The 27,806-nt window shown below is 37.6% G+C and overlaps 2 protein-coding genes and 1 long non-coding RNA gene across 11 annotated transcripts; 2 read left to right on the top strand and 1 right to left on the bottom strand.

The window, feature by feature from the left end:
• The first annotated feature begins 43 nt into the window (after window positions 1-43).
• On the top strand, window positions 44-4,475 carry LOC308694023. The gene is made up of 3 exons (XR_014030548.1): window positions 44-150; window positions 366-1,329; window positions 4,044-4,475. It is a non-coding gene; the product is annotated as an uncharacterized lncRNA (long non-coding RNA).
• Window positions 4,437-14,465, bottom strand: lin37 (lin-37 DREAM MuvB core complex component). The gene is made up of 11 exons (XM_081371254.1): window positions 14,187-14,465; window positions 13,498-13,635; window positions 12,728-12,799; window positions 12,558-12,624; window positions 9,453-9,503; window positions 9,297-9,326; window positions 8,197-8,282; window positions 7,560-7,717; window positions 6,324-6,455; window positions 4,890-4,963; window positions 4,437-4,777 (listed from the first exon to the last, which is right to left on the bottom strand). Exons 3-11 carry the CDS (start codon window positions 12,759-12,761, stop codon window positions 4,699-4,701), a joined length of 711 nt encoding a protein of 236 aa, XP_081227380.1. The 5' UTR covers window positions 12,762-12,799; window positions 13,498-13,635; window positions 14,187-14,465; the 3' UTR covers window positions 4,437-4,698.
• Window positions 13,713-27,806, top strand: proser3 (proline and serine rich 3). 9 transcript variants are annotated; one of them, XM_081371249.1, is made up of 14 exons: window positions 13,713-13,751; window positions 14,016-14,104; window positions 14,199-14,307; window positions 14,836-15,131; window positions 18,040-18,194; window positions 18,335-18,450; window positions 20,136-20,221; window positions 22,514-22,629; window positions 22,992-23,149; window positions 23,570-24,021; window positions 24,161-24,350; window positions 25,169-25,343; window positions 26,625-26,706; window positions 27,640-27,806. In XM_081371249.1, exons 2-14 carry the CDS (start codon window positions 14,085-14,087, stop codon window positions 27,668-27,670), a joined length of 1,986 nt encoding a protein of 661 aa, XP_081227375.1. In that variant the 5' UTR covers window positions 13,713-13,751; window positions 14,016-14,084; the 3' UTR covers window positions 27,671-27,806. The 9 variants fall into 9 exon arrangements, with proteins under 9 accessions (XP_081227375.1, XP_081227374.1, XP_081227371.1 ...); XM_081371248.1 differs by having other exon boundaries at window positions 22,989-23,149; XM_081371245.1 differs by having other exon boundaries at window positions 22,944-23,149.

Genomic DNA, 27,806 nt, shown 5'->3' with positions numbered 1-27,806 from the left:
TAAGGAAGGTTAAGGGGAAGGGCAAGGCCAAAGAGACAAGCATGTCTTTGTCCATGGTATGACTATGAGGGAGGCTGGGCAACGAGTACAGCCAAACTTGAGTCACTTCACCGTCGTCTCGATCATAAGAACCTTCAGGGAGAAAAACAGGTAAATGCACTTCAGACCGCTCTCTACTGTAACTTTTGAGTGCAGTACACTGCGCTGTTATAACACATAAATGTACTGTAGCTGTTGCACTATACCACTGTAATAAAAAGAAAAGCATCAAATTCCTTCACATACAGATAGAGTTTTCTGAATGCTTCCATTTTGTAAAAAGGATGTGTTACAGACACAGTAATCAGTACTTCTATTTTTTCTAGGACACAGAGACGATGAACTGGAAGAAGCCTGCCAAATATTTCAGTTGATGCGTGCCAGCGGGGAACAGGCATGGAAGTGGATTTTACCCCTGCTTCCTGGCTAGGGCCAATATAGCCTGTGATGCTGACAAGATTCTCTGGCTTGACCTAGACCAGAGACAGTATGCTGGGGCAGAGTATTTTTTGTTTGTTTGTTTGGTGTATTGTATTGTACAGTACATTAAAGAATATAAAAATGTGCCAATGTATCCATTGGTTGTCTTTTGTGTTCCACATGTGAAAAGGTTTGTGAGAGGGGGAACCACAAGCAACATAACTTACCAGTTTTGGAAATGTTGTTTTGAATTTATTGCACCAGTATTTAAGACTATGTTCCAATTCCTTTTAACCTCTCGACGATGCTTTTAACAAATCGCTCGAGTGGGTGAAAATACCACTCACTTTAATGATTTTGTTTTTGCACAACCTGCAAAAATCACTCGATGCCAATAAGGAATCGAGAAAAACTGTAAATATCTGGATAAACAATTAACAGGAACATTTGTCTTTGCAAGTTTCTTGACAAAAATGTTTCCTTTTTACTTCAGACCAAACATAGCCTACTATGTTTGTGACTTCAGTGTAATCACTGAAACCTAATTGTATGAATCATTTCACATTGGGACTGTAATCCAAAACAATTTACATTGCATTTAAGTTATATACATTTGTATCAGTTCGTGCTTTCAAATTAAATTCTCGCACCATGCTCTGTGTTTGACCTTCAGGAACATTCTGTGGCGCAGGAAAGGCTGTGCTGTAATAATTTCATCAAGTCTGCTGATGACTGCTTGCAAATCAGTCTGCAGGGATGTGGTGCCAGGGTTTGCTGTCTGGTATAAAACAACAATTTCTCAGCAAGACCGGGAAGATATTCCAAGATCAAGACTCAGCTTGTCCCAGTGCATTAACAGCTCAAAAATGGGTAAGAACTGAATATGTGTATTTTTTTTCCAAACACCTCTCAGAACGTAGTAAATGCAAACCGGTTCAAGATATTCAATATAAACCATACATGCAGATACAGTGCCTGCTAAAATTAAAATGAGATAGTTTTATAATATAATAAAACTATTCTTGATTCTGTATGTAAATGTATTCCATGAATATCTAATATCATAGACAGAATCCTCACGACAAGACAAAACATGTTTATATTAAATATCCTTCTTACTTGTCTGTTCTTCGTAAAATATAGCAATTTTTTGTTCTTCAGTGGACAATGTGTCATCTCTAGAGATGTGAAAAGATCTACTTCCGTTTGGCTGAAATTCTCCCAATGAAGCTCCACCACCTTGGGGTGGAGTCTCAATTCCTAGGGCCTCAGCCCGTGCCTCCCTGATTTAGATACCTCGGGATGTATTCTGCTCTCAGAGAGATCAGCTTCCCTTGGACCCACAGAGTATCTAGTGTGCCAGCTTGAATAAGGGGCATGACCGCAGACCCCCCTTGATGGTTTATGTAAACGATGTGTTGTCTGTGCGATCAAGAACGTGATGGCCCCTTAGGTATGGGAGGAAATGTTTTAGAGCCTGAAACATTTCAAGGCAATGTGCCACGAGAGATGATTGAGCTTGACAGATCTTGAGCTGAGCGACCACTCATGATTGCCCCCAACCTGAGAGGGATGCATCCGTCATTAGCATGATGCGAAGACAAGGAGCCCCCTGCACAGGTCCTTGGGAAAGCAAGCAAGGCTTTTTCCTCATGACTAAAGCCAAATGATTTTGATCATACAGAGCAGATTTCCCCTCGGGGAATACCCCTTGGCTTTAAGCCACCACTGCAAAGGTCTTATGTACAGCAGGCCAAAAGGTATCCGACACAGCTACGTTTCCAGGAGGAAGATGAGATAAGCACTTGATGGGAACCGCTGCGGCCCGAGACACACAAGCTGGCGGGATTGGCAGAGCGGCCCCCTGAGGGCACTTGTAGGGCTGAGCAAATATGGGCAGAACTCTTTACTGTCCTAGTACTCCAAAAAGCATTTTAAAGGTATACATGTGAATTAAACGTGGCACAATGGCCTTCATCATCACAGTATGCTAATGCATATCTAGTACAAGGGCTTAATCAATATGCTGATTGAGGACAGTAGGGACACTCCAGGCACAGAATGGTTCTGTCGGGAGAGACGGAGTCGTTTGCACCTCAATGACACGTCTGTACCATTTGCTTCACAGGACATATACTTTCAACTACATACTGTTTATTTACTAGTGTGTTCTAATATATAACTATGCCATGTTTGGTCTCATCTGCCTATAAACTGAAATGAATGGTGGTCAACGTAATAGAGATATTAAAGTATCCTAATGTACAATCTAGGTACTATTGGTTAAACATGCATTGAGGAGAAGATGTTAATGTTCTTCTCCCCCACTGGATCTCCACCCATTTGCCTCATCTTTTGGTTTCCTCTCGGTTGGGTTTGGTGTTGGTATTCCACTAATGTTTAATGCTTTGCTCAGGGTATAAGAAGGAAAGGTAACTGTTGATCTAGGAGAAAGGCTTAACCCTGCCACTCCCACACACCGGTGCGTAACCTCATACTACAAGAAAGGCTTTTACGGCCTCTTCTGCATGACAGTGCATTATTTGTCACAACTAAGTTTCTATACAGTATGTTGTTCCATTCTACTGTCTGTATATTTAAACATGTAACTTAATAAATAACTTTGCCTGCTTTAAAGGTTTTGAGAATCTTTCCTTTTATCACTGATTATGTTGAAAGCTAAAGTGATTATAACTTTCGTTATCTAAACGTTAAAAGGTTAAATCCTACGTTTTCCTATCAGTTCTAAGAAAGACCTTTACCTTTAAAGAATAAGAGGTTAAAGAATAACAACAACTTTAATGGAGTCAGATTAATTATATTGGATAAATATTTGAATTATACACGTCATCCTTCAACTGCCTTTTGTTCCGATTATTGGTTCAAAATAGCAGCGTAAGCTTCCAGCCTTACACATTGTATAATGAGGTGGAAACTGTCTTCCCCCAGAGGGGTCTGCCCTCAGAAGCATGACACTGATGGTATCAGGACTTTTTCTTTGACGAAGCCCCCTTAGCAACAATAGCAATCCTCGGATCCGTTTTGCCCCGCATCCCAAACTTTTTTCGGGGGAGTACGGGTCTCCTGGTCCAGAGAGATAAATCTGCTGCTTGACGCAGTTCGCTGATTACGTCAGTGCTGACCTCCTCACTGTCACCTAGGTCTTCAAGCAGGTCAGCCTGGTATGCCTGCAAGATAGACATTGTGTGCAGACACGCCGCAGCCTGACCCGCCGCCGAATAAGCTTTACCCACCAGCACTAATGCTACTGTGTTGCCAGCTTCCTTTGTAGCTTCTGCCTTAGGCGTCACGTCATTGGCAGCACCAATCAAGATTGGACTATTTGCACGCTTCCAGAGGCGTAGTCACTCAGGCCTTTTCGGGTCATAGCTGTGGTCCTGGTCTTTTTCGTATCTTGGCTTCAGTCGTTTTTTTTTTTTTTTTACTTTTACATAGCATTTGTAGCTGAAAATAAGTGGCTTGAAAGTGTTTCAAGGCTATTTTTAATAACTGCAGCAATAGCTGAACACCTGATTATGGTGAACAGCTGTCTGAACCCCATCCTATATATGTTCATGTCTTAGGAATATAAGCAAAAGCTTAAACAGTGTCTGCTGCTGGAGACGGCATACTGAAGAGCATCTGAACTTCAGGGTCAAAAAGCAGACAGAAGGAACCAGCACCTCCACACCTAACAGATGCCAGGACACAAGACTTTGAGAAAATCACTCAAAAAGTGCTTTGCAATATAATCATTATACGCCACTTCTATGTACCTTTAGCTATTTTGTTCCCTTTATTCTGAATAAAAGCATGTAAAAAAAGCTTTGAATGGGACTCCGGTATTAAAAATACTGCATAAATGTTTCCCATTGGGTGTGCAGTTTCATTAATGTGCTATCTCAGGATATTACGCATGCAAATAGGTGATAAACACTGAGCATTGAAATAGCTAAGGGTCAAGAACTGTCACAAAGAAGAATTCATTCAATTTATTCAATAAACACATCAAATTCACTTTCAGAACTGTGGATTTATTTGAAACCCATGTGATTTTTTTTTTTTTTTTGTATTTAAAGAAAAAAAAATCATTTACTCACATATCTTATGCTAAAGTTCAGCTCTCAATTCAACATTTTGGTTACAACTATTTCACTCTCATTGAAGGCGTCCTGCCTGGACATTTTTGTTTAATTCCTTTAACAGATTTTCTTCAGATGCACTAGGGATGCATGTGAACTAACGTTCATACATTTCCTTAAGGATTTTTATGCTCTCGCTGTATCTCAGCTGGTTCTTGCTAGAGGCCTCCTTCCACCTAAAACACACAAGAAACAAATGATAAAGAACGTATGCATAATTTCATTTGCAAATACCCATCCCCCATAAAAGAAAAGTAGTGGAAATGAATGAATGATGAGAAGTTATACTTTTGTCTAATTTTCTTCCAGCGTTTGATGTGACTGAAGATAAGAGGTGAGGTGCCTGCTGCAGTGTCTATGGACTGAAAAAGAAAAAGATCTTGCAAATACCAAAATCACAAACGGATATGGCCACATGAAGCACACAATTTAGCAACATTAGAGTATTGCAAACTTTAAATAGGACCTGGTATGCCCCTATACAAAGTCTTGATTTTTTTTTGGGGGGGGGGGCTACAAGAATAGGTTTTCATGGGTGCATGTTGAAAAAAACATTTTACATTGTTACAGCTCCTCTCTACTTAGTCTGTCAGTAATGTTCTGGGGTGCGTTTCTCAAAAGCATCGTTAGCAAACTATGGTTGCAAGTTCCATCGTTATCAGCATAGTTCAACGAGTCGGTGTTTCCCGAAAACATAGTTCCAACGAACATTCGCAAACAGCATCGCAGAGTCGTGTGGTTGGAACAACAGTTCTCGACCAGTGGTTAGAAGAATAGTTTCTTGTTTGCATGACATGTGGACTCAATAAATACTTATCTTGAGCCAAATAAGCAAGCTGACATTCAGTCCAATCTGTCTCTTTTATTTAGAATACATACAAATGTAATTTGTGTCTTTTAGTTTAATTGATTTAAAGCGTCATTTTTGAATAGAGCATGTGCGATCGTGCTCCTCTACATAACAACGAGCTTATGATTGAATCTGGAAATAAAGCAAAATAACTGAGATTTTTCATCGTACTATGGTAGTTAAGCAGCGAGTTGCGTCATTGTACGGGAAACTAGGGCTGGGACAATATATCGATGCATCGCATTCATGAATCGATTCCAGTTTTCTTCCCAAATGCATCGCGATTCGATTCGGAGCTTAGTTTTTAACAGCAGATGGCGCTCTAGGATAGTTTTTAACCGCACACTCAAATGCTCACGTCACGCCCCTTACCATAACCATAAGTTTCACCACACTACTAGCGCAACTCAACCAGGCCTCAACCGCATTATTTTGCGTATGCCTTGGGTGGGAATTATTTAATTGAGGAATCTCAAGACTAGAATTGAGGTGTTTCAGGGAGTTCAGAATATAGAGAATAACTCCCTTTGGAGTGACTTTGTGCTTTATGACTTTGCAGAATTTCTTCATGCTCAAACAGCAACATTACACACTAAAGATACCTGAAAATGTAAAAAAGCATAATAGGTCCTCTTTAAATTATGAATTCCGTCATTAATGTGATGAATAACCAATCAATTCAGTATGCAAACAGGTTTACGTATCACATTCCTAACAAAGATTGGTAAAGGGTTAAGCAGAAGTGTTTGATGGCAACTTTATCGTCTGTCATTTAACAGTTCCTATCAAAAGGATTGTTTGAATGCAGATCCTCAAAGAAAGATAAGTGTTTCCTGTACACCACGTACGGCACAACAGTTGCTATAGCCCACCTGGCTCTCTGTTGGTTTCTCTACAGGTGGAATTCTGAGATTAACAGGTTCACCAGCTGAACCTACTGGACAGGAAACAGGCGGAGGAAGCCTGTACAGGTTCTGTCCTTTGCCATTCAGCATGTCAGTCATCTGAAAGAATGAATCAAAGAGCAGTTTCCCTCAAAAACGATGCTTGTTTTGGCAAAAAGTACTCTATTTTTCAAAGAAGTGAAGCCAAGGACAATCCTCAGTGGTGAAAGGAAGCCAGGGAAATTCAGTGGGAAAAGATTAATTTATTTCTCCACTGGGTAATTGAATTCAGAAGGGAGAGTCAAGCCAGATGTTGCAGAATTATTAATAACAACAAACTTTGAACTTCACAACTAAAAATGTAACTGAATATTTATCTAAGATATTATACTGCAGTGGGCCAATATATGTTTCTAATTCTTCTTTTGCTCCAAACTTGAAAAACAAACTTGAATTAGAGAAGAACAAGGTGAAGGTCAAGTTAAATACAACTCAAGCAGTCTAACATGATTTACAAATACACTGATTTTGTAAAATCAATTATAAATGCTTTAACAGGGATGCCCTTGCAAAGAAAGTATATAGTGCAACAATAACCCGAATAAACACTAAAATAACCATATGTAAGGGTGCTTGATAACTATCTGTTTACATCAGGGGTCCTTTACTTGACTTTTCAAGTAAAAAAATTTTTAGAGATCACTCTCACATAGTTTCTAGTCAAAGAAATATTGTTTAACAAACAAATTATTTTGCCTGGAGACATTTTAATGACTATTTTTGGTCTCGCAATTAATTTTTCGGAAATTTCCCATTTCTTGGATCGTGGCGTGGGAACTTTTTTACAAGGAACTTCATTGCCAGAATTATATAAAGAAATGTTCATCCACCAAGAAAAATAGTCCCACTTCAAAAAGATGATTTAGACAAACATTTTAAACCTACACATTTTTAGTACATAATTTATGCAAGTGCTCTAATAAAAACATGAACTTCACAATTCATGATTTCCCCAGTAATTACATTAATGTACGCATGATTTTGTTTGTCATTTTCAGTGGCAAATAGGAACGTCAGAGAGAGTTTAGCTTGTTTTCAACTTGGAATATGCCCATCTTCAAAGTACAGTCATAGACCAAAATACAATGGTGTTATTTTGAGTAGTTCAATGATCTGAAAAGGATTTGTATTTAAAATAATTGCAAAGTGAATTCTGGGTGTGACCTCGTCCTCCCCGGAGCTGTGAGGGGGGCTGGGTGCAGTTCTCTCTCGCATAGAGGGATTGTTTCTCATCCATGCCCGACAAATGGGATACAGCGGCGTGGTAGTGCTGAACTGAGCCAAGTCCACACTGCGGTCAAATAACTTGATAATATACGCATCTAATGAAGAAGATGAGATGTGGAGCACATAAGAAAACAGGAAATGGGTCTTGTGAAATGAAGGTTAAAAAAAAAACATCCAAATTCAATTCAATTCTCTAGAAATCCCTCAAGCCACCACAGAATGTTCTCTGATATGAAAACCCAACAGCGCTTCTCAGAAATGATAAAACATGTTATTTATCTGAAAGATGCAAAGTTACCAATATACATTTATATCATTAATTTCAAATTGACCTGAATTCATCCTATATCATCATTTGCTCTTTCCCTTATTTTGTTACTTTGACTAAATATAGATACACACAATTATAAAATATAGATAAGTGAGCAGCTGCCTGCAACAACAGCTAGTAGATCAGGCAAAATTACTTGCCAATGTGAAAACAAAATACCCTAGTTTGGCTGTTGCTGAGTGTTAATTTCCCAAAATGAAAGCAGTAGACAAAGTGTAGAAGGTTTTGTTATCTATTAATTACTTTGTTTGTGCTGGTTGGTTTCTGCCAGACCATCATCCATCTCTTTACGCTTCTTCCTTCTGTGTTGTGGGAATCGTGATGATGGTCTGTGAATGAAAAAAAGAGGCTCTTACAGGAAACTCTACCAAACCATTTAGAAATGAATACTGTTTTTGAAGTATTACTCTTGTAAATATTTACAAAGCACCCTCAAATGCTGAAGAGCTTTAAGTGGTTAACATGCAGCTGGTAGTAAGGCTAGGTGACATATATTGATTGATATATTGCAATGATTTTGCTGCCGATAGAAGGGTTTGTTCACACAGAAATGAAAAATTGTCATCAATTACTCTCACTGTCATGCCGTTCCAAATCCGTAAGTCTTTCGTTCATCTTCAAAACACACATGAAGATATGTTAATGAAATCTGAGAGATTTTTGGCCCTCCACTGACATTCTACGCAACTACCATTTTGTAGCTTCAAAAAGTTCATTAAGAGATTGTAAAACTAGTTCATATGAATCAAGTGATTTAAACCATTTTTTTGAAGAGACTCAATTGCTTTATATGATGAACAGATTGAATTTAGGCTTTTATTCACATATAAACACTGATCAGCAAACATAAACAGAAGCTCAACTGCACTTGCTTGACACGTGAGAACAAACCTCATTGGTTCTTTCTGAAGCTCAAACATGCTGCGTAACACACGAGAATGAACCTCATTGGTTCTTGCTGAATCTCAAACATGCTGCGTAATGAGAATGAACCTCAATGGCTCTCGCACGTCAAGCAAGCATGCTTAAGCTTCCATTTAATATAACTGATGTGTGCATTGATACATATATATGTAAATAAAAGCCTAAATTCAATCTGTTCATCATATAAAGTGATGTCTCTTCAGAAAATTTGAAATAAACCACTCAATTCATATGGACTAGTTTTTCGATCTCTTTATGTTTAACTTTTTGAAGCGTCAAAGTGGTAGTTGCATAGACTGTAAGTGGAGTGACAGAAATCGCTCAGATTTCATTAAAAATAACTTGATTTGTGTTTCAAAGATGAACGAAAGTCTTACGGGTTTACAAATTTAAAATACTAGCCAGAAGATTTTCCTTGCCTTTTCCCTGCAGAAGAAGGTGACAAATCCCTGCAAAAAAAAAGAAAAGAAAAAAAGTGTGCATTACATATGACTGTTAAATTAATCTTAAACATTTACATATTTCTAGCTGGGAGAAGACTGTGTTTATAGCAGTAACATCCTGTATGTGCATACTTGCTCAAAGAGTCTGCCACCATTTTCCCAGAATCCTCTTCATTCTGCTCTCTATGCAGGAAAAGTAAGGAAAAAGCACAGCGGATTATACAGATGCCAATTTCCCCAAAACAACTGCTCCTTAATTTCTGAAAGCCATTTATTGCCAATATTTACTCAGAAACAATTTGCTTTTCCTGAAAATTTTATCTGAATACTTTGCAAGGTTCTCAGGGAACAAATTAAAGCATTAGTGCTGATGACCATTAATGTGATTTTCCACGAAAACATGCTAAAAAAAACCCATCTCTTCTGTGAGCACTTAACCTCCTAAAAAAATTTTGTTTAATCCTTCCTTATCGGGCTTATGCTACTCTGACCAATGCCTGAACTTTGTATTTTGAGCACTTCTTGCATTGTTTTTGCCTCTTCACGATGACTCGCTTAATTTAGTCCTAATTTGTAAGTCGCTTTGGACAAAAGCATCTGCTAAATGGCTAAATGTAAATGTAAGAGGGTATTTCCAGAATATAATTATAGCATGGATGGTAATTATTCAGACATCTGAAATACAAATGGATTGTAACAAAGAAATTAATCAATAGTATACCAAGTACTTTTTTTTAGCTCAGTCACAGTGGAAAAACATAACCTCTGAAACACCATAATTTGTAATTATGTTCAGAGAATCCAGACTCCCAGAATCACTTCCAGTCACATTTAGCAGATTAGATCTGGGCGTTTACATTTTTGACGATGATATAAACAATCAAGAATCTGAGATTTACTCTATAGCATTCACGGATGAGTTAAAACATTATGACCAGTCCCAAGTGAAGCGAATATCATTGATCATCTCCTAACAATGCCACATATTAAGGCCTAGGTAGATTAGATGATAAGCAAACAATCACGTTGGATGCAGGAGAAATGGGCAGGAATAAAGATGAGTGGAATACAGAGTGACTTTGACAAGGGCTAAATTGTTATGGCAGGGCGACTGGGTCAGAGTATCTCTGAAACAGCAAGGCTTGTGGATTGCTCTCAGACAGCAGTGGTGAGAATTTACAAACAGTGTCCGAGGAGAGACAAACCACAAACCGGCGACAGGGTGTTGGGTGCCCAAGGCTCATTGATGCACGAGGCCATAGAAGGCTATCCTGTCTGGTCCGAGCCAACACAACCCTCTACAGGATGCACTGTGGGGTGATGACAAGGAGCAGGGAGTGTAACAATGTTCTGCTGGGAAACCCTGGGTCTGACCATTCATGAGGACGTATTTAAACATTGTTGCAAAGCATGCAGGTACATCCCTTCATGACAATAGTGTTCCCTGGTGGAAGTGGCTCTTTCAGCAGGATAATGCACCATGTCACATTGCACACATTGTTCAGGAATGGTTTGAGGAATATGATGAAGGTGTTGCCCTGGCCTCCAAATTCCCCAGATCTCAATCCAAATGAGCATCTGTAATGTGCTGGACCAACAAGTTCAATCCACAGCGTCTCCACCTCGCAACCTACAGGACTTGAAGAATCTGCTGCTGACATCTTGGTGCCAGATACCACAGAACACCTTCAGGGCTCTTGTAGAGTCCGTGCCTCGGCGGGTCAGCACTGTTTTGCCAGCACACGGAGGACCAACAGCATATTAGGCATATATCATAATGTTTTACTTTTGGCTCATAGGTGTATCGCTTTATGTGAGTATACAGTATGTATGCAGGTAAAGTTGTATGTATTTATATACATTGTACAATAATATAGTTACAATTTTGCAACAATATGTTTAAGTAAAACACTGTGATGAATGATGCATAAACACTTATTGAATATAAAAGTCTAGGCACTTACAATAGTCACTGATACTGTAGATCATACATCAATCATGTTCTGACTGGCTGTATTTTACATCTTGCAGCACTTAACAGACAAATTACTATACAGTACAATATTATAATGTTGCACCTGGTTAGTGGTCAAGACACAGGTACCGTTAAAGGAAGTGCAGTTTCAGCACGGTCAGAACAAACTTTACAGCTGTGCCATTGCTCAAACACAATGGAATCACTAATGTCAAACAACAACAAAAGGACACAACATAATTCTGTGGGAGTACATTGTGTGATTATGCTATTAAAGGTCCCGTTCTTCGTGATCCCATGTTTCAAACTTTAGTTAGTGTGTAATGTTGTTGTTAAGAGTATAGATAATATCTGTAAAATTATAAAGCTCAAAGTTCAATGCCAAGCGAGATATTTTATTTAACAGAAGTTGACTACATCGAACGGCCCGTTTGGACTACATCCCTCTACTTCCTTCTTTAATGACGTCATTAAAACCGTTTTTTGACTAACCTCCGCCCACAGGAATGCTCCCTCAACTCTACCGAAATTCGTTTATGTACTTGCGCACTTCTTATAACTTACTGTGTTACTCAGCTCTTACGGTGATTTTCTGAAGTAAAACTGATGCTTCATCTTTTGTGTGATGTACAATAAACTTTATTAAACTCATCAGTATGTTTGATCATCATTCAGACAGCAGACTTAGGCTATTAATAAATAATTGATACATACAAGCAGATGACAAATACGTTATAATAACCATAATTAAACTACTAAACTATACCTGTTTCATCTCTATACAGCCCTCTGACTCTGTAGGCATTATTGTCCGACTCGAAATGAACACCGTTACTGAGAGTTTCTGATATTATCATCATTCTGTGAGATGAAATTGTCCTGAGAGACTGTGCGTAAGCTTATGAGGCTCCGCCCCCTGTGTCGTCCAGCAGCAGCTCATTTGCATTTAAAGGGCAAACACTAAAACAGCGCGTTTTTCTGAGCCCCAAAAAATGACAATTTAAACATGCTGTAAAAAATGATCTGTTGGGTATTTTGAGCTGAAACTTCACATACACACTCTGTGGACATCAGAGACTTATTTTACATCTTGTGAAAAGGGGCATAATACGGGACCTTTAAGTATTGCTAGACATTCTGGATAACTGACAGTTTTCAAAAGTAGACTCATCACTAATGAGCTTTAATTGCCTAAGTTCCATTTGAAGCTTCGTTGTTACAGCCTGAAGCTTTCAATGCTCAAGGCACATTAATGCACTAACCTCTCACTGTCACTCCTCTCAACCAGACCTTGCAATACTGCATCAAGGCGGTTTCGAGCCCCAGCATCTGCAAAAGAACCATTTTACCACATAAATTATTTTTTTTTTTTCAGGGACACACCACGTACTAAAACAGAAATGTAACAAGAAACAATTGTTTGCAACCTCACCTGTTTTTTCAGTCTTGATTTTACAGTGAAGCATTGTGACAGAGCGATCCTCACACAACAGGGATTCTTTACCTGTAATATCATTCAGATGATTTAGTGATTTGGTACTTACTATGACTAATATAATTGAAATGGGTTCAATTAAATTACAACGAAATTAATATTAAATCAAGTGGATGTGCTCCCATTTGATATGCTATCTTGAGGGCATATTACAAATATGAGGCACGTACATATAGGTATATAAAAAATGTCCCTATCATTGGGGCATTTTTGGCACTTTTGGCATTTTGATGCCCCAAGCCCTAGTTAATTTCAGACCCTTCTTTTTTCCATCTGCAATTATTTCCATTATTATTACAATTATTTTAAACAATTATATTTGTATGCATGTATGTATGTATGTATACGTGTGTGTTTATATATATATATATATACACACACACACACACACACACACACACACACACACACACACACACACACACATTTTTTCGGTAAATCAATAGAAAAGTTTGAAAAAGGAAAATCACAGGGGTCATGAAAAACAAGAAAAAAAAAACAGTAACGTTACTATTTTGCTAATCAGCTAAGTTACAATGATATAAACAGCTGTCGTTAGCTAGCTAGAAAACCACTTAAATCCCTGCTTAACGGCATTTAAACTCTTCACCGACTTCACAAACGCCTTAACAAAAACATAATACAATAAATAATATAACTTGGGAAGGTAGAAATACTTTATAAACACCAAACAAAACGTCATTCACCTTTCAATCCTTAGCAGAGAGACTGACGACGAGACGCTTCTGTCACAATCCGACTTTCCTCTTCCGCGCGCAATGAGATTCCCGGGTCGTCATTGGCTGCATCAGATGAGAGTGCATCGGTCTTATTGGTTCAAATGGCTGTCGATCACAAAATACTAAACGTGATTGGTTGGTCAGCTGTTTTCGACAACAATGTAAACAACAGTGCTCGGACTGCATATCCCAGGATACAACACGGTCACACAATTCGAAAAGTAAGCGGAGATACTTTCTTGAAGAAATATCAGACTATACAACAAATTTGCAATAAGATTGTGTTTATATTCGGATATGTGTTGTTTTTAAGATTTAAAATGGCGTATATCTTAACAAATACTGTGCTAAATGACCGTTTAATTATCCCTTAGTAACGTAACTTACTCACGCGACGGTTAAGATACAGTCCACGTTCGTGCAACACAAACACTGTTTTTTGAATCGGTGAAAATGCAGTTTCACTAAATTGTGTCTTTATTTAGATATTCATGGATCCTACATGATGAAACTCCACTTGCGTCTTTTGTTTTTATTGAGTAGAACAGGTTTGCATGAAAACTATGAGATCAAGGTGGGTTGGCTGTCAAATGCTGTCAGAGTATCAGATTTAAGTTAAACTGGATTACATCAGGTTGATTTAAACACTTTCTCACTTTTATTTGCAGTGGAGCTGTTTTCACAAGACAGAATCCATTTCCTCCAGACCCTCCTTTGTCCCGGAGCCACTACAGCCCATCTAGATCCAGAAAAATCCCAAAGCAACAAAGAAGGCTGGTTAGAGTGACTTTGCATTACACTTTGTTTTATGTTTCTTTAAGTATTTTGTGACGCTATGTGACAAAAGAACGAATTAATCGGATCGGGTAGTGAGGTAAACTAACAGACTTCATAGCCTGAAAACCCAGATAAGCAATGAACAAATCATTTTCTGTTTCTTATTATTTGGCCTTGGTTGTATTATAGTTTTTTCTTATTCAAAATGTGATCAACAAGTAAGTAGATGTGTTGGGGTTACTGTGCAGCAGTAAACACATTATCAGAGAAAAATGTCACTGCAAGAGGGAGGGGAATCAAAGTTATTTTGATTAAAGATTATGGGGGCACATTCATAAAAAAAAATAGACTGCAAATATTCCATAAAAAACAATAATTGTCCATTTTGATTTCATGGTGACTTCAACAAGTGATTGGTGTCTCAATGCAATGATAACTGCTAACTGCAAGTGCTGAGATTAGTAAAACATGGCTTAAACTGACAAAACTACATGGTGATGTTGTCTTTTTTTGCATTGCACATTGCAGGCCTTGAGTCCTGTCCGGTTTGCTGAGCCACCCAGTCTTCCAGATCCTCCTACTCAGATATCACCGTTGAGGACGGAAGACCAGGCTCTCCATGAAAGATCACGTAGTGTCCTGCTCTGCCCTCCCTCGTCTAATAAACGGCAGCTGAACTTCTCAGAATCTTGGCCTTCTACTGACCCAAGTTGCTCCCCAGACGACACTAACGCTTTTCCTTGCTCTGAAGCTCAGATGCAAGCCATGAGAAACATGGTTTCTCCAGTGACAACGGGGGCAAAGGAACCCTCAGTTCTTGCTAAGTAAGAGACGCCTCTATTGGCAATATTACCATTGATTTTAAATAAACTAGTGCTGTCAAATTGATTAATCGAGATTACTTTTCGCTGCAAAAGGTTTTCAGCAACTTTAAAGGTGCTCTAAGCGATGTCACATGTTTTTTAGGTGGGTAAATCCAGTCTGGCGTTCATGACTGTTTCAGGAAGCACGGAAGGTAGGGGGAGGGGACGGGATGAGGAGGAGGGAGGGTCGAGCTAGCCTCCGTTTTGTTTGACAATAGAGCATCACAGTCCCGCCCACAGCCCGAGAGCGCTTCGGTGCCGGAAGTAAAATTCCCATTCATTTCTCCCATTGACGTTTTCGAAAATCCGTATCTAAAGAGTTTTAGAGCATGTCTGAGGATAACCAGCTACGGCTGAACTCATAGGCATACAACATATCATTTCGAGTGAAAAAATGGCGAGAAAATCCAAAAAAAGTCAAAGGTACAAGACTGTGTACATATTTTCATTTCCGAGCGAAGGAACTACTCATCCCATAAACCACCGCGCCTCACTGAAGTCGACTGAAGCCACAACCGCGAAAAAGAGCCTTTAGAGCGACTTTAAAATCTGACGACAGCCACGCGAACTTTTTCTTGTGCCGTTTATAGCAGTTCTTTCAGTAGTAATCGTGTAAATAGACTGGAAAGCATGGCTGGCGGTCCGCGGCTCACGGGTGCAGATCTGGCAGTCCACGCGGCGTTCTGCTCATCAGTTTCAGCGGCCCACGGGCAGGTTGCTGACAAATGCCTCAACAATTTCCCACTTGTGGTCCATGCTCATTTTATTCATGAAGTTATAGTTCATCCTTAACTTTAATAGCATTTAATGTATTTTCTTAATAACAACAAGTGAAAATTAAAAAGTGAAGGTCAGCAAAACAGAAAGTGCATCATATTCAATTTATTAACTTGCCATGAATTATTACACAAATGTTCAGTAAATGCATGAAGAGCTCTCTATGGCTCTGGGTATGCCTAAGCTAAATATTGTTTTGACAGTGCATGGCATCATAAAATGCTTGATATGACTCATACCATGAAGACTCCTCGGTTCAAATGTCACATCAGTGATACCGTGCAAAAAAACGCAACAGTTTTTTTTTTCTATTTATCTTGAGTCTTCACGAACTTTCGCGGGGTTTACACGAGCTCCACCAATCAGATGCATCACTGTGGGATTGTGGGTTTGTTTAGGATTGTGGGTAATGAAGTACTTCTCCAAGACATCGCGAATAAAAGGCATTTATCTCAAAACAAGGTTAGTGCCCCATGAACTTTTGGCGGTTATATGAGCATATACAATCGCTTAGTACTGCCGTAGCTGGTTTTAAGTCTACCATGTATGGTTACGTTTTTATGGCTTATACCCCAACTGTCAATGGAGAAATTGTATTGAATTTTTACTTCAGGCACCGGCTGTGGGCGGGACTGTGATGCTCTATACTTCGAACGTCAACAAGAAGTGACGTCACCCAACGTCACTTAGATCATTGATGAAGCGGTACTAAACTGCAGTGGAAAAGCAAACCGAGCTAAATCGAGCCGAGTCAGTGGTGCCGAGCCGTACCATGCAGTGGAAAAGCGCCATAACACAGAAATCATCTGTCATCTTTGTTTTCAGGCTTAAAGTAGACTTTTGAAGAACAGATTTTACACCTGGTTATTCATGTGTTTTTTTTCACATGACTTCTTTACTATCCATTTTGTTAAAAGTGTTCCACTTACACATGGCAACATAACTGCATCTCTGCAAATCTAATATTAATTGAATCTTTAATTCAAGTTCATGTCAATGTAAGCAAGATATGAGCTGCATTTTATTTATTAGCTAATTTCAAGAGTGGCATGAGCACTGGTAAGATAATTTAGTGGCACTACTTTTAAGGAAGACAACTGTGTGTTGAGCTTCAGGATGTGAGCTAAACTTTCAGTTTAATTTGCACGTCGGCTTGCTGAAGAGATGCTCAGCCACATCTGTGGCGACGCGTGTTACAGCAGAGCTGTCACATCTGTAAACCGGAAGCCGTTATAACGCGCCCTTGCATGTTCATTTTTTAACATTTTACGAGGAGTAAAATGTACATGTATGTGACTTCAACAAGCAGATGTATTTTGTTCAGTTTCATCTGGAATATGAAAAAGTGTCCTCTGAGGGCATTTACCTCACGATTGGATTTGGATAGGTTTCCGATATACACAACCGTTCTAAAGTTTGATATCAGTAGGATTTTTTTTTTTTTATAAATTATTTTATTCAGCAAGGAAACAGAAGATTTCTGTTTCAAATAAATGCTATTTTTTTTAACTTTCAAAACAAAGAATTGTGAAAAAAAATTTAAGGAATCATTTCCCATAAAAATATTATGCAGTACATAGTTTTTTTAACGTTGATAATAATGATACAAATGTTTCTTGAGCATCAAATCATATCAGAATGATTTCTGAGGGATCATGTGATACTGAAGTGATGATGCTGGAAATTCAGCTTTACCACCACAGGAATAAATTACAGTTTAAAATATATTAATAATATATATATTTACTGTATTTTTGATAAAATAAATGCAGCCTTGTTGAGCATAAGAGGCTTATAAGAGAATTATTATTATAAATGAATCGCTTTTTTACATCTGGAACTGGACTTTGGACAGTAATTTCACACACCTTTTTTTATGTAGTAAACCATGCAATTGAAATGTCAACAGTAGCTTTCCTTATTAAAGGAAAACTGGTGTTCTAGAGTAACGTTGCCACGTGGTGAGTCTGGTGACACATTAATTCTCAGATGAGCAGGTCCGGGACATTTAATACACCCCTTTGTCTACATTTAAGAATATATTGTTGCTTGTTCACTATGTGACATCCTTCTTGCAATTAAATCCTTCAAGGTACATTGAACGCTTCCGCTTTGGAAGGCCACAGAGTCGTGAGGAAAGACAGCTTCAGGCAACTGAGGGAAGAGATGATCATCCGTTTTGGTGGATGTCCACATCCCCTCTATCCGCTTCAACACCAACGCAAACATCAGAAAAACATATCAGAGGTGTGCTGACCCAGTTGATTAATACAGGCCTATACTACTATGAATAATACATTGTTTTTTGTTTTGTTTTTATTGATAAAATAAAGTATTTGAGATCACACATCACACTTTTCCTTTGTGTGTGTATATCTTGTGTTTAGATCCACTAGACCTCATGAACGATGGCCCTGCCAGCTTCCAGAGCCCAATCTCAAAGCCACTGCATGATGAAACCACACTGTCTCCAGCTAGACACATGCTTGACCTCAGTATGCTGGTAGGTTTTGCATAAATTTGAACAACTGATTTGCCTGAAAGAGCTGAAGTCATTTTAAAGTCATTTTACCGTATCTTAAAGAGAATGCTAAACAATTTACAGTTATATTGATGTAGGTCTTATATATGTTGCCGTTGCGATTGAATTGTCTTTATGATGTATGTGAGAAGAAAACTAGGATATTTCCTCATGTTGCCATATGTGGTCACGCAGTTTGGTGGATGATTGTTGCCATCTAGTGGTGGTAGCTGGGAAATCTCCCTCCATGGGGATTCTTCATTTAGAGCAGGGATAAATGTGACCCTGGACCACAAAACCAGTCACATGTGTAATTTTTTTTAAATTGAGATTTATATCTCATCTGAAACCTGAATAAATAAGCTTTCCATTGATGTATGGCTTGTTGATAATACAAAACCATTGGCCGAGATACAACTACCGTATTTGAAAATGTATCTGAAATCTGAGGGTGCAAAAGAAATCAAAACATTGAGAAAATCGCCTTTAAAGTTGTCCATTTATGGTTGCGAATGTGCTGCATTCACTCACAAAAATAAATTATTTATATATTTACGGTAGGAAATTTACAAAATATCTTCATAGAACATGATCTTTACTTAATATCCTAATGATTTTTGGCAGAAAAGAAAAATCTATAATTTTTAACCATACAATGTATTGTTGGCTATTGCCACAAATATACCTGTGCAGGTTGTGACTGGTTTTGTGATCCAGGGTCAATAAGTGTACTGTATAAAGCTTGGGGTCAGTGAGTTTTTTTTTCTTAAGAAATCAATACTTTTATTCAGCAAAGTTCCATTAAATTGATCAAAAGTGACAGTAAAGACATTTATAATGTTACAAAAGATTTTTATTTCAAATAAATGCTGTTCTTTTGAACAGTTATTTTAAATTGTAATGATATTTCACAATATTACTGTTTTTCTTTTAACAAGTGTACATTGTGTGTGTGTGTGTGTGTGTGTGTGTGTGTGTGTGTGTGTGTGTGTGTGTGTGTGTGTGTGTGTATATACGTATATATATATATAGAGTATATACAGATAGTATATACTTTATATCTGTATATACAGATCGGCAGGAACAATATTGTAATGCTTTGTGAAAAGGAAAGGAATTGGAAAGGACTCTAGAATACCTCAGCATTAAAGGAAGAAGAACTCACTCTGATATTCAAACCACCTGATATAAAGCAGTGTTTATTGAGCATCAAATGTTATGAATTTATAAATTCCCCACAACAGAGTTGTTATGCAACCCTTGGCACACATTCCCTGTTTTGAGTTGCAGGCCGTCACTCGTGGTCTTGTCCTCAGCAATGATTTAACATGCCTGATGGAAACTATCCCAGGCTGTCCTTAAATGTCAGTAGTCAGTGGTGCCTTAGTGACTGTTTTTACTGGTGACAGTATTAGAGTTTTTGATAATCTCATGGATCTCCACCACAAAATTCTATCCAGACATCATCTTAATTATCTGTTTTAGGCCTACATTTTAAAATATATTAAAATAGAAAGTTATTTCAAATTGTAATATTTCACAATATTACAGTTTTACTGTATTTTGGATCAAATAAATGCAGCCTTTTTGACTGTACCTATTTTCTATTTTAATACATTTTAAAATGTGATTTATTCCTGTAATCTCCACCACAAATGTGCTACCAGTCATTATCTGAGTCATCGCACTGTGACCAAGAAGAACCAGAGATACTGCAGCTACAGGAGCGGGCCAACCGTTTACTGCAAAGAAGGTAAGACCCTGCCACACATACTGTAAACACACACTCATTCACTCAAGGGGGGAAATGTCATTTCACAAGCGATTAATGACCACCAACATGTTCAGTTTTCTGGACTGAATGTTCTGTGTGGAAGTCAATACAGGAGTTTCACAATCAAGTGAGCTGTATTATTTTTATTTAGCAAGCATGCATTACATTGCTCAAAAGTCAAGGCACCTTTATTTATACAGCGCTTAATACAATATATATTGTTCCAAAGCAGCTTTGCTGTAAAAATAATGATTCAATTCTGCTGTAAAGCAGCTCTAAAAAGAAAATAATGTCATTGTTTAGCTGAGGTCAGTTCAGTGTTGATTTAGTTCTGTTCAATAACTGTGTAAAGATCGTCAAATTATGAAATAAGTTTAATCTATAAAGCAGCTCTGTAGGAAGACAAGTGGCATTAAAGACATTTATAATTACAAGATTTCTATTTCAAATAAATTGTATTCTTTTGAACATATATTGTCATAATATCAGTCAAAGGTGCCAATTCCGTGAATGGCCGAGCACCCACAGAAAAACACAAGATATTCACCATTAATTTGATCCCATCAAAAAATCTGCTGAGATTCGGGAACCTCTCTGATCGGTGGATCTCACATCGGGTCCCGGCAGGTCTTAATACCAGGGTTTCCGCGGGGGTCTTAAGAAGTCTTAAAAAGTCTAAAATTCTGAACTTTAAATTTAAGGCCTTAAAAAGTCTTAAAAACGGCCAGATTTTCATCTTAGGTCTTAAATTTCATTTAGTCAGGTCTTAAAAAGTGTTTACCCTCGTTCATTTCCATAAACGCTGGCCGCAGAAAGTTATTACAAAGTAGCAAAAAAGTATCGAGTTGTAGCCTACAAAAGAGCAGGGGTCTCCAACTCGTCGCTCGCGTGCTCCAGTCGCTCGTGGCTTGATATGAGCTAGCTCGCCAGAGGCCGTTCACATATCGCGTCTTTTGTGCGCTCAAGTTTGTTCAAATGTAGGCGCGCGGCAAGCGTGCTCATAATTGAAGCGACGCGCAAATTTTTTACCAGACGCAACGAGATGAAAAAAATCTAAACTTTTCAGAATGCCGCAAACGCACCGCAGGTCATGTGACAGGAACCAACCAATCACCCCTTTCCATAACAACATTGAAAGCTCAGTCAACATGAAGGATGGGGGTGCACCCAAACACTACTAATAAATATAAGCTAATGTGTAAATGTCAGTAATTTATCTTTTTTGACTCATTCTTTTTATAAAAAAAATATTTAAAGGCTGAAATATGAGGTTTATCTTTGTATAAAACCTTTTTTGTCAAAACTTTATTTGAACTTGTACATTTTAGTAGATAACATGTTGCAAGACACGCTTTTAAAATCTGGCCATCATTTTTAATGGTATTTTAATGTTCACGTTAACAAAAAGTGCATATTGATGCTAATCAATTTGTTATTTGCTGTTTTTCGACATAAAACTTGTTGAATTGACTTCATTCTGTAGTATTAGTACTTTTTGAACAGGATTCTGTGATAACCGTGATCATTTTGGTCACTTTAATCATCTCATCATTTCCTCTCGTTATGATCAACTATGATCAACTAAAATCAACAATAATTGTGTTTTTACAGTATAATATGCAAAAGTACAATTTTCTAAATAAAAAAAAATCTACCTCTCCCTCTCTCACACACACACACACATCAGATAATCCTAGATAGATAGAAAGATAGATAGATAGATACTTTAATGATCCCGAGGTAACTATCTATCTAACTTGAATAATGCGTCGTGTAGGTCTTAAATTTCAATCTTTATGGTCTTAAAATGTCTTAAAAAGGTCTTAAATTTGACTTACTGAAACCTGCAGAAACCCTGTAATACACACAATTCTACCATTCAATTTAGCATTACAACATAACAACCAGACACAAAAAGCTTGTGCTTTCTGTTAATTTTTTTTTTAAACAATAGTAAATTGCATTTATGTAATTAAATCATTGGGTTATTAGCAAGACAGCGACTTGTGACAACACTCGTGGAAAGAATATGTTTTTGTTTGGTTGGTAATGTATTTGCAGTCTTAGTGTTTCTCTTAAAAACACTCTGACAAAGACTCTTGAAAAACACCAAGTATAGCCCATTTGCTCATGGAAAGCAGATGTGAATAAAGATGTTTGTATTTGGTTGGTAATGTATCGTGATGGCAATTGACCAAATCAAAGTCCAATTGACTAGTTTAGATTTTAGACATTTAATTCTTGTGTTTTTAGCGAGCATTCTCTCAGCAGTGGCTCCGTGCCTATCAGCTCTGAGGGTTTGGGCTGCTCCGATTTCTCCTCCCCCGTGAACACTGATGAGCCGGTCCGAAGACCAGTTGTGTCCACCTTAACGGGCTCAATCAACAGTAAGTAACAGGTGTAACGCACAAAAAAAACATCAACGCATTTAGTATATGTCATGTAACATGCCACACACTATCTATCCTTTTCAGAGCATCTTTGTGTTGCCAATTTCAAAAACACATCCTTATCAGATTATACGTCACCGACACCTCTTACCACAAATGCTGTAAAAAGAACAGGTGGTTTTGTAAACATGCTCAGTTAACTAAAAAACAAACTGAAAGGGTATAATTGCCGTTTTGGCCTGCAAGGTATTTATCTTAGAATAATACATTTGCATTAGATATTTTTGTTTGTTTGTTTCTGTCTCTTAAAGTAGTTTTAGAGCCCAGTTTGTGTGAGGGAATGTCTTTTCCACCAGCAGTTGGTTCTGAGGGATCAGGTGTCCGTCGTGAAGATGACATCCTGTTTCAGTGGCGTCTAAGGAGGAAGATGGAACAGGCCAGACGATGGAGTCAGGAGGCCCCTTCCCACAATTCTCTTCTCCATATACCTCTATCACACACTATAGTAACAAACCAGGTGAATGCCTCAGTGCACATTAGGGTTACTTTGTTTATTTTTTTATTAATATGTACCAAAAAGTCAAATGATTAAAACAGTTTTGGTTTTTGCAGTTTTTTTATATTGCAGTTTCCTATAATATAATATGATAGTAAGTGCCATTTTAACTTATAAATATTTTTTTTTATGATATGATGCATTCATATTTTTTTCTTTTTTTTAAATAACATGGGAATTGTTTTAAAGGTTGATTACTTATTTTGCTGTCATAAATGTATGATTATATTTGGTTAAGTTGCATTGTATAAAATGCGTTTAACATTGTTTTTCCTCCTAAATGGGACCCAAATAGAACCTGTGACACACCAGAGTTAGATTTTCACTTTTACGTTCTGCAAACTTTTTTAATGAATACATTTTTCTTCTGTTTGCTTTCAGAAGGTACAACATAGCACTTTAGACAGCACGCCTCATCAGAGAGCAAATCTCTCATTCACTCCGGTCACCTTCGCTAGCCTCGAACCTCCAGTCCCTGAGTCTGCTCTCCCCATTTCAAGCCCCAGCATCTCCAGACTTCAGCCTGATGTCACCCGGGAGCAACGAGACCGTAATATCCAACCCAAACCCCTTCCCCAGCGCTCCAGGAAGACTGTCAAAAAGAATCTTGAAACCCCTTCTGTCCAACCACAGCATCACAATCAAATCAGAACACAAGTCAGCATCCCAGAAACCACAGAAAAGCATGGCAGATCGAAGAGGTCCTCTTCTCCATCTCCACAGACTTCTGACAGCACAGAGGACCGGTGGCCGGCAGTCACAGCAGTCAAAAGACAGACTGAAAACGAGAGACGTGAAAAGAAACCTTCAAACCAAAAGAAAAAATCTGAACGGTACTTTAGATGTTTTACATAATTGTCCTTAACAGACTGTGACCAAACTAGGCATAACATGGCAAGTGTTTAATAACATGTAATTGTACTATTAATGTCTAATATTAAACATTTCCTAATTATTTTCTTACATTTCTAGACATAGTGGCGAGCGAGGCAGCATTCCAATGAGGGCTAGAAATTCTAGGGGTCACGAAGGGGTCAATCGCAAGCCGGAGGAGCCGAGTGTGAAAAACAGGTGGCAGGAAGAGGGTCAAAGGTCGACACGAGGAAGACTGCCTGGAAATCAAGCACCACCACCCTCACCTATACACAATGCTCTAGGACAGGTTTGTGAGTTTGTTTTATGACACATTAAAACATTTTGAAGATAAGATTTGAAGATTGTTCATTTTGAATTAAGATTAAATTCAAGTCTCGATTTGATTCACAATCTCCATTCAATTCATTTCCATATCGATTCATTTAGATACTTATCAGTTGCATTACGTTTTTCTCAAGGAAAACAAATTGCACATAATGCAGTTTTTATAATAATAACATTATAACAATAATTTTTTAATGATTTTTTTTCTTCATTTTTAGAAATATATTTACTCGGTGGGTGGCATTAACTTGTTTTCATGACAGATTTATTCAAACATGATTTCAATATTGAGGAACAGATCAAGTAAAAATATGATGTATGTGTAAGTGTCTGTATTTAACAATGCTCCTCTCAAGAGTATTATTCTATCTTTCCTGAGGTAAAAATCTGTCACGCCACATTAAAGATTTATTGTTTGAATTTTGTAATAAAATTGACAGGATTCGAAAGCTGAGACTTTGTTTCATATCAAAAGTATCAAAGCACAAAGCTTATTGTGATTATTGGATGTGAGGTGCACTACAAATAATGTTCAGTGAACGTTTGGTCACGCATCAACTGAAAACAGCAGAATCCTAAAAGATTGATTCTTGGGATTTAAAAATACATATCAGTTCATCAAAATTAGAATCGATTAAAATTGAGAAATCAATATTTTCTACCAACTAGCTGTATCTCATCCTGTTTATTATACGGTCAACAATAGTAACTGTACGTGATCTCTTATTTTCTTATGAAATAGACTAGCAAATAGTAAATGGCTGTTCTTGACATTGACAGGTTGTCTCTGAGGTGCTTTTTGCAGAGACAGATTCCCCAACCCTGTGCAAAACTGAGAGTTCTTCAGATTCCCCAACATTTACCCCACCTCCACCCCCACAATCCCCTGTTGCCTCTTGTTCTGGTGTGCAGCAACCCTTGGAGGTCATAGATCAACTCATGCAGGATGCAGAAGGTATGACAGCTCTAAAACTGTATGACAACATGTATTTAACTGGTCACTTAAGACTAGAGTTGAGTGTTTTAGCCTGAACCTCTTATAAAAAGCACGATTGACCCGTCTAGGTGTGCTTAGAGCAACAGAATTCATTAATGCTAGTATATTGCATGTATGTTAGAAAATGACAAAATATTGTACAATTCAAATGTTATGTTTTTTCAAATTGTTTAATGTTTTACTTTAAAATAATGTTAATGTTAGTATTATTTATTTTCCCCTATTTATTTGACTATAAAACAACTGATTTTTAAATACACTACAGGTAAAATGTTTGGGGTTGGTATGTTTAAGATGTCTCTAATGCTCACAAAGACTGCATTTATTCAACCATACAATAAAACAGTAATACTGTAAAATATTGTTACAATGGAAAATATCTGTTTTCTATTATAATGTATTTTATAATTAAGTCCTGTGATGGCTAAGCTGAATTTTTATCAGCTATTACTCTTCAGTGTTGATTTGATGCTCAGGAAACATTTCTTTCTATTATCACTGTCGAAAACAGTTTTTGCAGCTTAATATTTATTATATATGTGGAACCGTGATGTTTTTTTTTTAAGGATTCTTTGATGGATAAAAAGTTTAAAGGGGTCATCGAATGCCCATTTTCCACAAGTTGGTGTGATTATTTAGGACCTTCGTGTAAAGTTTGTAACATGCTTTGGGTAAAATTCCTTAATGGTTGTGTAAAACAACACTCTTTTTACCTACTCAAAAACAGCTCTGTTCACAGCGACCCGTTTCAGTGCATGTCTCTTTAAATGATAATGAGCAACTGCTCACTCCACCCCTCTCTTCCATGGGGGGTGTTGACACATGACAAGTAAAGTGATGCCTTGGCTGACAGTATACAAATGGCTGAGGGGGAAATATGCTAATATGGGGCAGTCCGTCAATGGTCGTGGGCGGAGCATGAGCAATATGACATCATAGTGCTCAGAAAAAGAGTGAATGGATTTTTTTTCATTGTATGGTGGTTATGTCCACACATGGCAAAGACACATTTATATGCAAACACAATAAAAAAAAGTTAATTTTGCATCCAATGACCCCTTTAAAGAACAGCATTTTTATTTGTAACAGTCAGCTTTTCTGTCATTTTTTTTAATCAATTTAATTTTCTTTAAAAAAAAAACTTACTGACCAGAAACTTATGTATGGTAGTGTACATAAATATAGAAACAAATGTGTTCACTCTTCCCCTATCCTGACATCACATACCTTTCATAACAGACTCAGATGGGCAGGAGTTTGAAGACGATCCTTTGTTGCAAGTCCTCAGAGAGCAAAGGAAATGGGTGAAGGAAAAGATTTGGTGAGAATATCTACGCTTTATCTGTTAGACACAGTGTTGGAGGTAATGCGTTACAAGTAACGTGAGTTACCTAATCAGATTACTTTTTTTCAAGTAACTAGTAAAGTAACCCATTACTTTTAAATTCACAAAAGAATATCTGAGTTACTTTACAGTAACGCAAGTTGCTTTGTTTTCTCATGTATTGACTGACAACTCTCCTGTCCTCATGTTGAGAGAAATCATGAGTAAGTGCAGAGGAGTTGTGTGTGAACATCATGATTATTGTAGCTCTAGACTAAATGTGAGCATTTACTCATCTCACTCGCACAAAAACACATTCAGTATTCCTCAAAATCAATAAAAACAGTGAAATACGAACTCAGAACCTTCAATAACATGTTAATTTACACAAATATATGCTTTATGTATTTAATCTCACTTTATTAACCAATGTATTTGCTGCTGACCTTCGATGATCCAATATGCAAAATGACTGTAGATGAACATCACGTTTGTGTTTGATTAGTTTTTTATTATTGCTGAGAGTGCTGACCTTTCTCCACCTACGTCCTATTCTTCTGCAATCCAGAATGGCAGCACAGCTAAAAAAAAAAGTTGTTTGAGCTGCGCCTCTACTGTAAAGATGTGAATTTGCATTTCCTTCGGCCTCAAGCTTATTCATTTCAAGAACCTTTACATTTGCCAAAATAGATTTTTTTTTTCTTAATTAAAAAACAAGCAATCCCAGCCCCGGTGAGGAAAAGTTATGCAAAAGTAACGTAATGCATTACTTTGCATAACAAGTAACTTAGTAACACTTAGTAGCTCAATATTGTATCGCATTACTTTTAAGAGTAATTTTCCCCAAACCCGTTTGGACATACATTTACACAAATCTGCATCAGTGAATTACTGCAACTTTAGTGACTTGATTTTTGTTTTATTTTCCAGTGAGGTTGACATGATGATCCAGCAGCTCTGAGGCACACGTTTAATATATCAAAGATGCAATATGTGTCGAACACATTATCATGTTTATTTTTGCTACTATTTATTTATGCTGTTTTATGTTGTGGATTCAAACATGTATGAATGTATTTCTAAATAAAGACCTTAGC

Source organism: Scardinius erythrophthalmus, assembly GCF_964197995.2.
Source record: "Scardinius erythrophthalmus genome assembly, chromosome: 7".
Lineage (NCBI taxonomy): Eukaryota > Metazoa > Chordata > Actinopteri > Cypriniformes > Leuciscidae > Scardinius > Scardinius erythrophthalmus.
This window is presented reverse-complemented; position numbering and strand designations above follow the sequence as displayed.

Excerpts from the sequence above, each read along its gene's own strand:
- lin37 (XM_081371254.1), bottom strand. The coding sequence starts at position 12,761 with ATGCTTCACTGTAAAATCAAGACTGAAAAAACAG. Across the intron at positions 12,625-12,727 it reads AATCAAGACTGAAAAAACAG|ATGCTGGGGCTCGAAACCGC; the intron begins GTGAGGTTGCAA and ends GTTCTTTTGCAG. Across the intron at positions 8,283-9,296 it reads CCTTCTTCTGCAGGGAAAAG|ACCATCATCACGATTCCCAC; the intron begins GCAAGGAAAATC and ends TTTCATTCACAG.
- proser3 (XM_081371242.1), top strand. The coding sequence starts at position 14,085 with ATGAAAACTATGAGATCAAG. Across the intron at positions 15,132-18,039 it reads GAACCCTCAGTTCTTGCTAA|GTACATTGAACGCTTCCGCT; the intron begins GTAAGAGACGCC and ends AAATCCTTCAAG. Across the intron at positions 23,150-23,569 it reads ACACTATAGTAACAAACCAG|AAGGTACAACATAGCACTTT; the intron begins GTGAATGCCTCA and ends GTTTGCTTTCAG.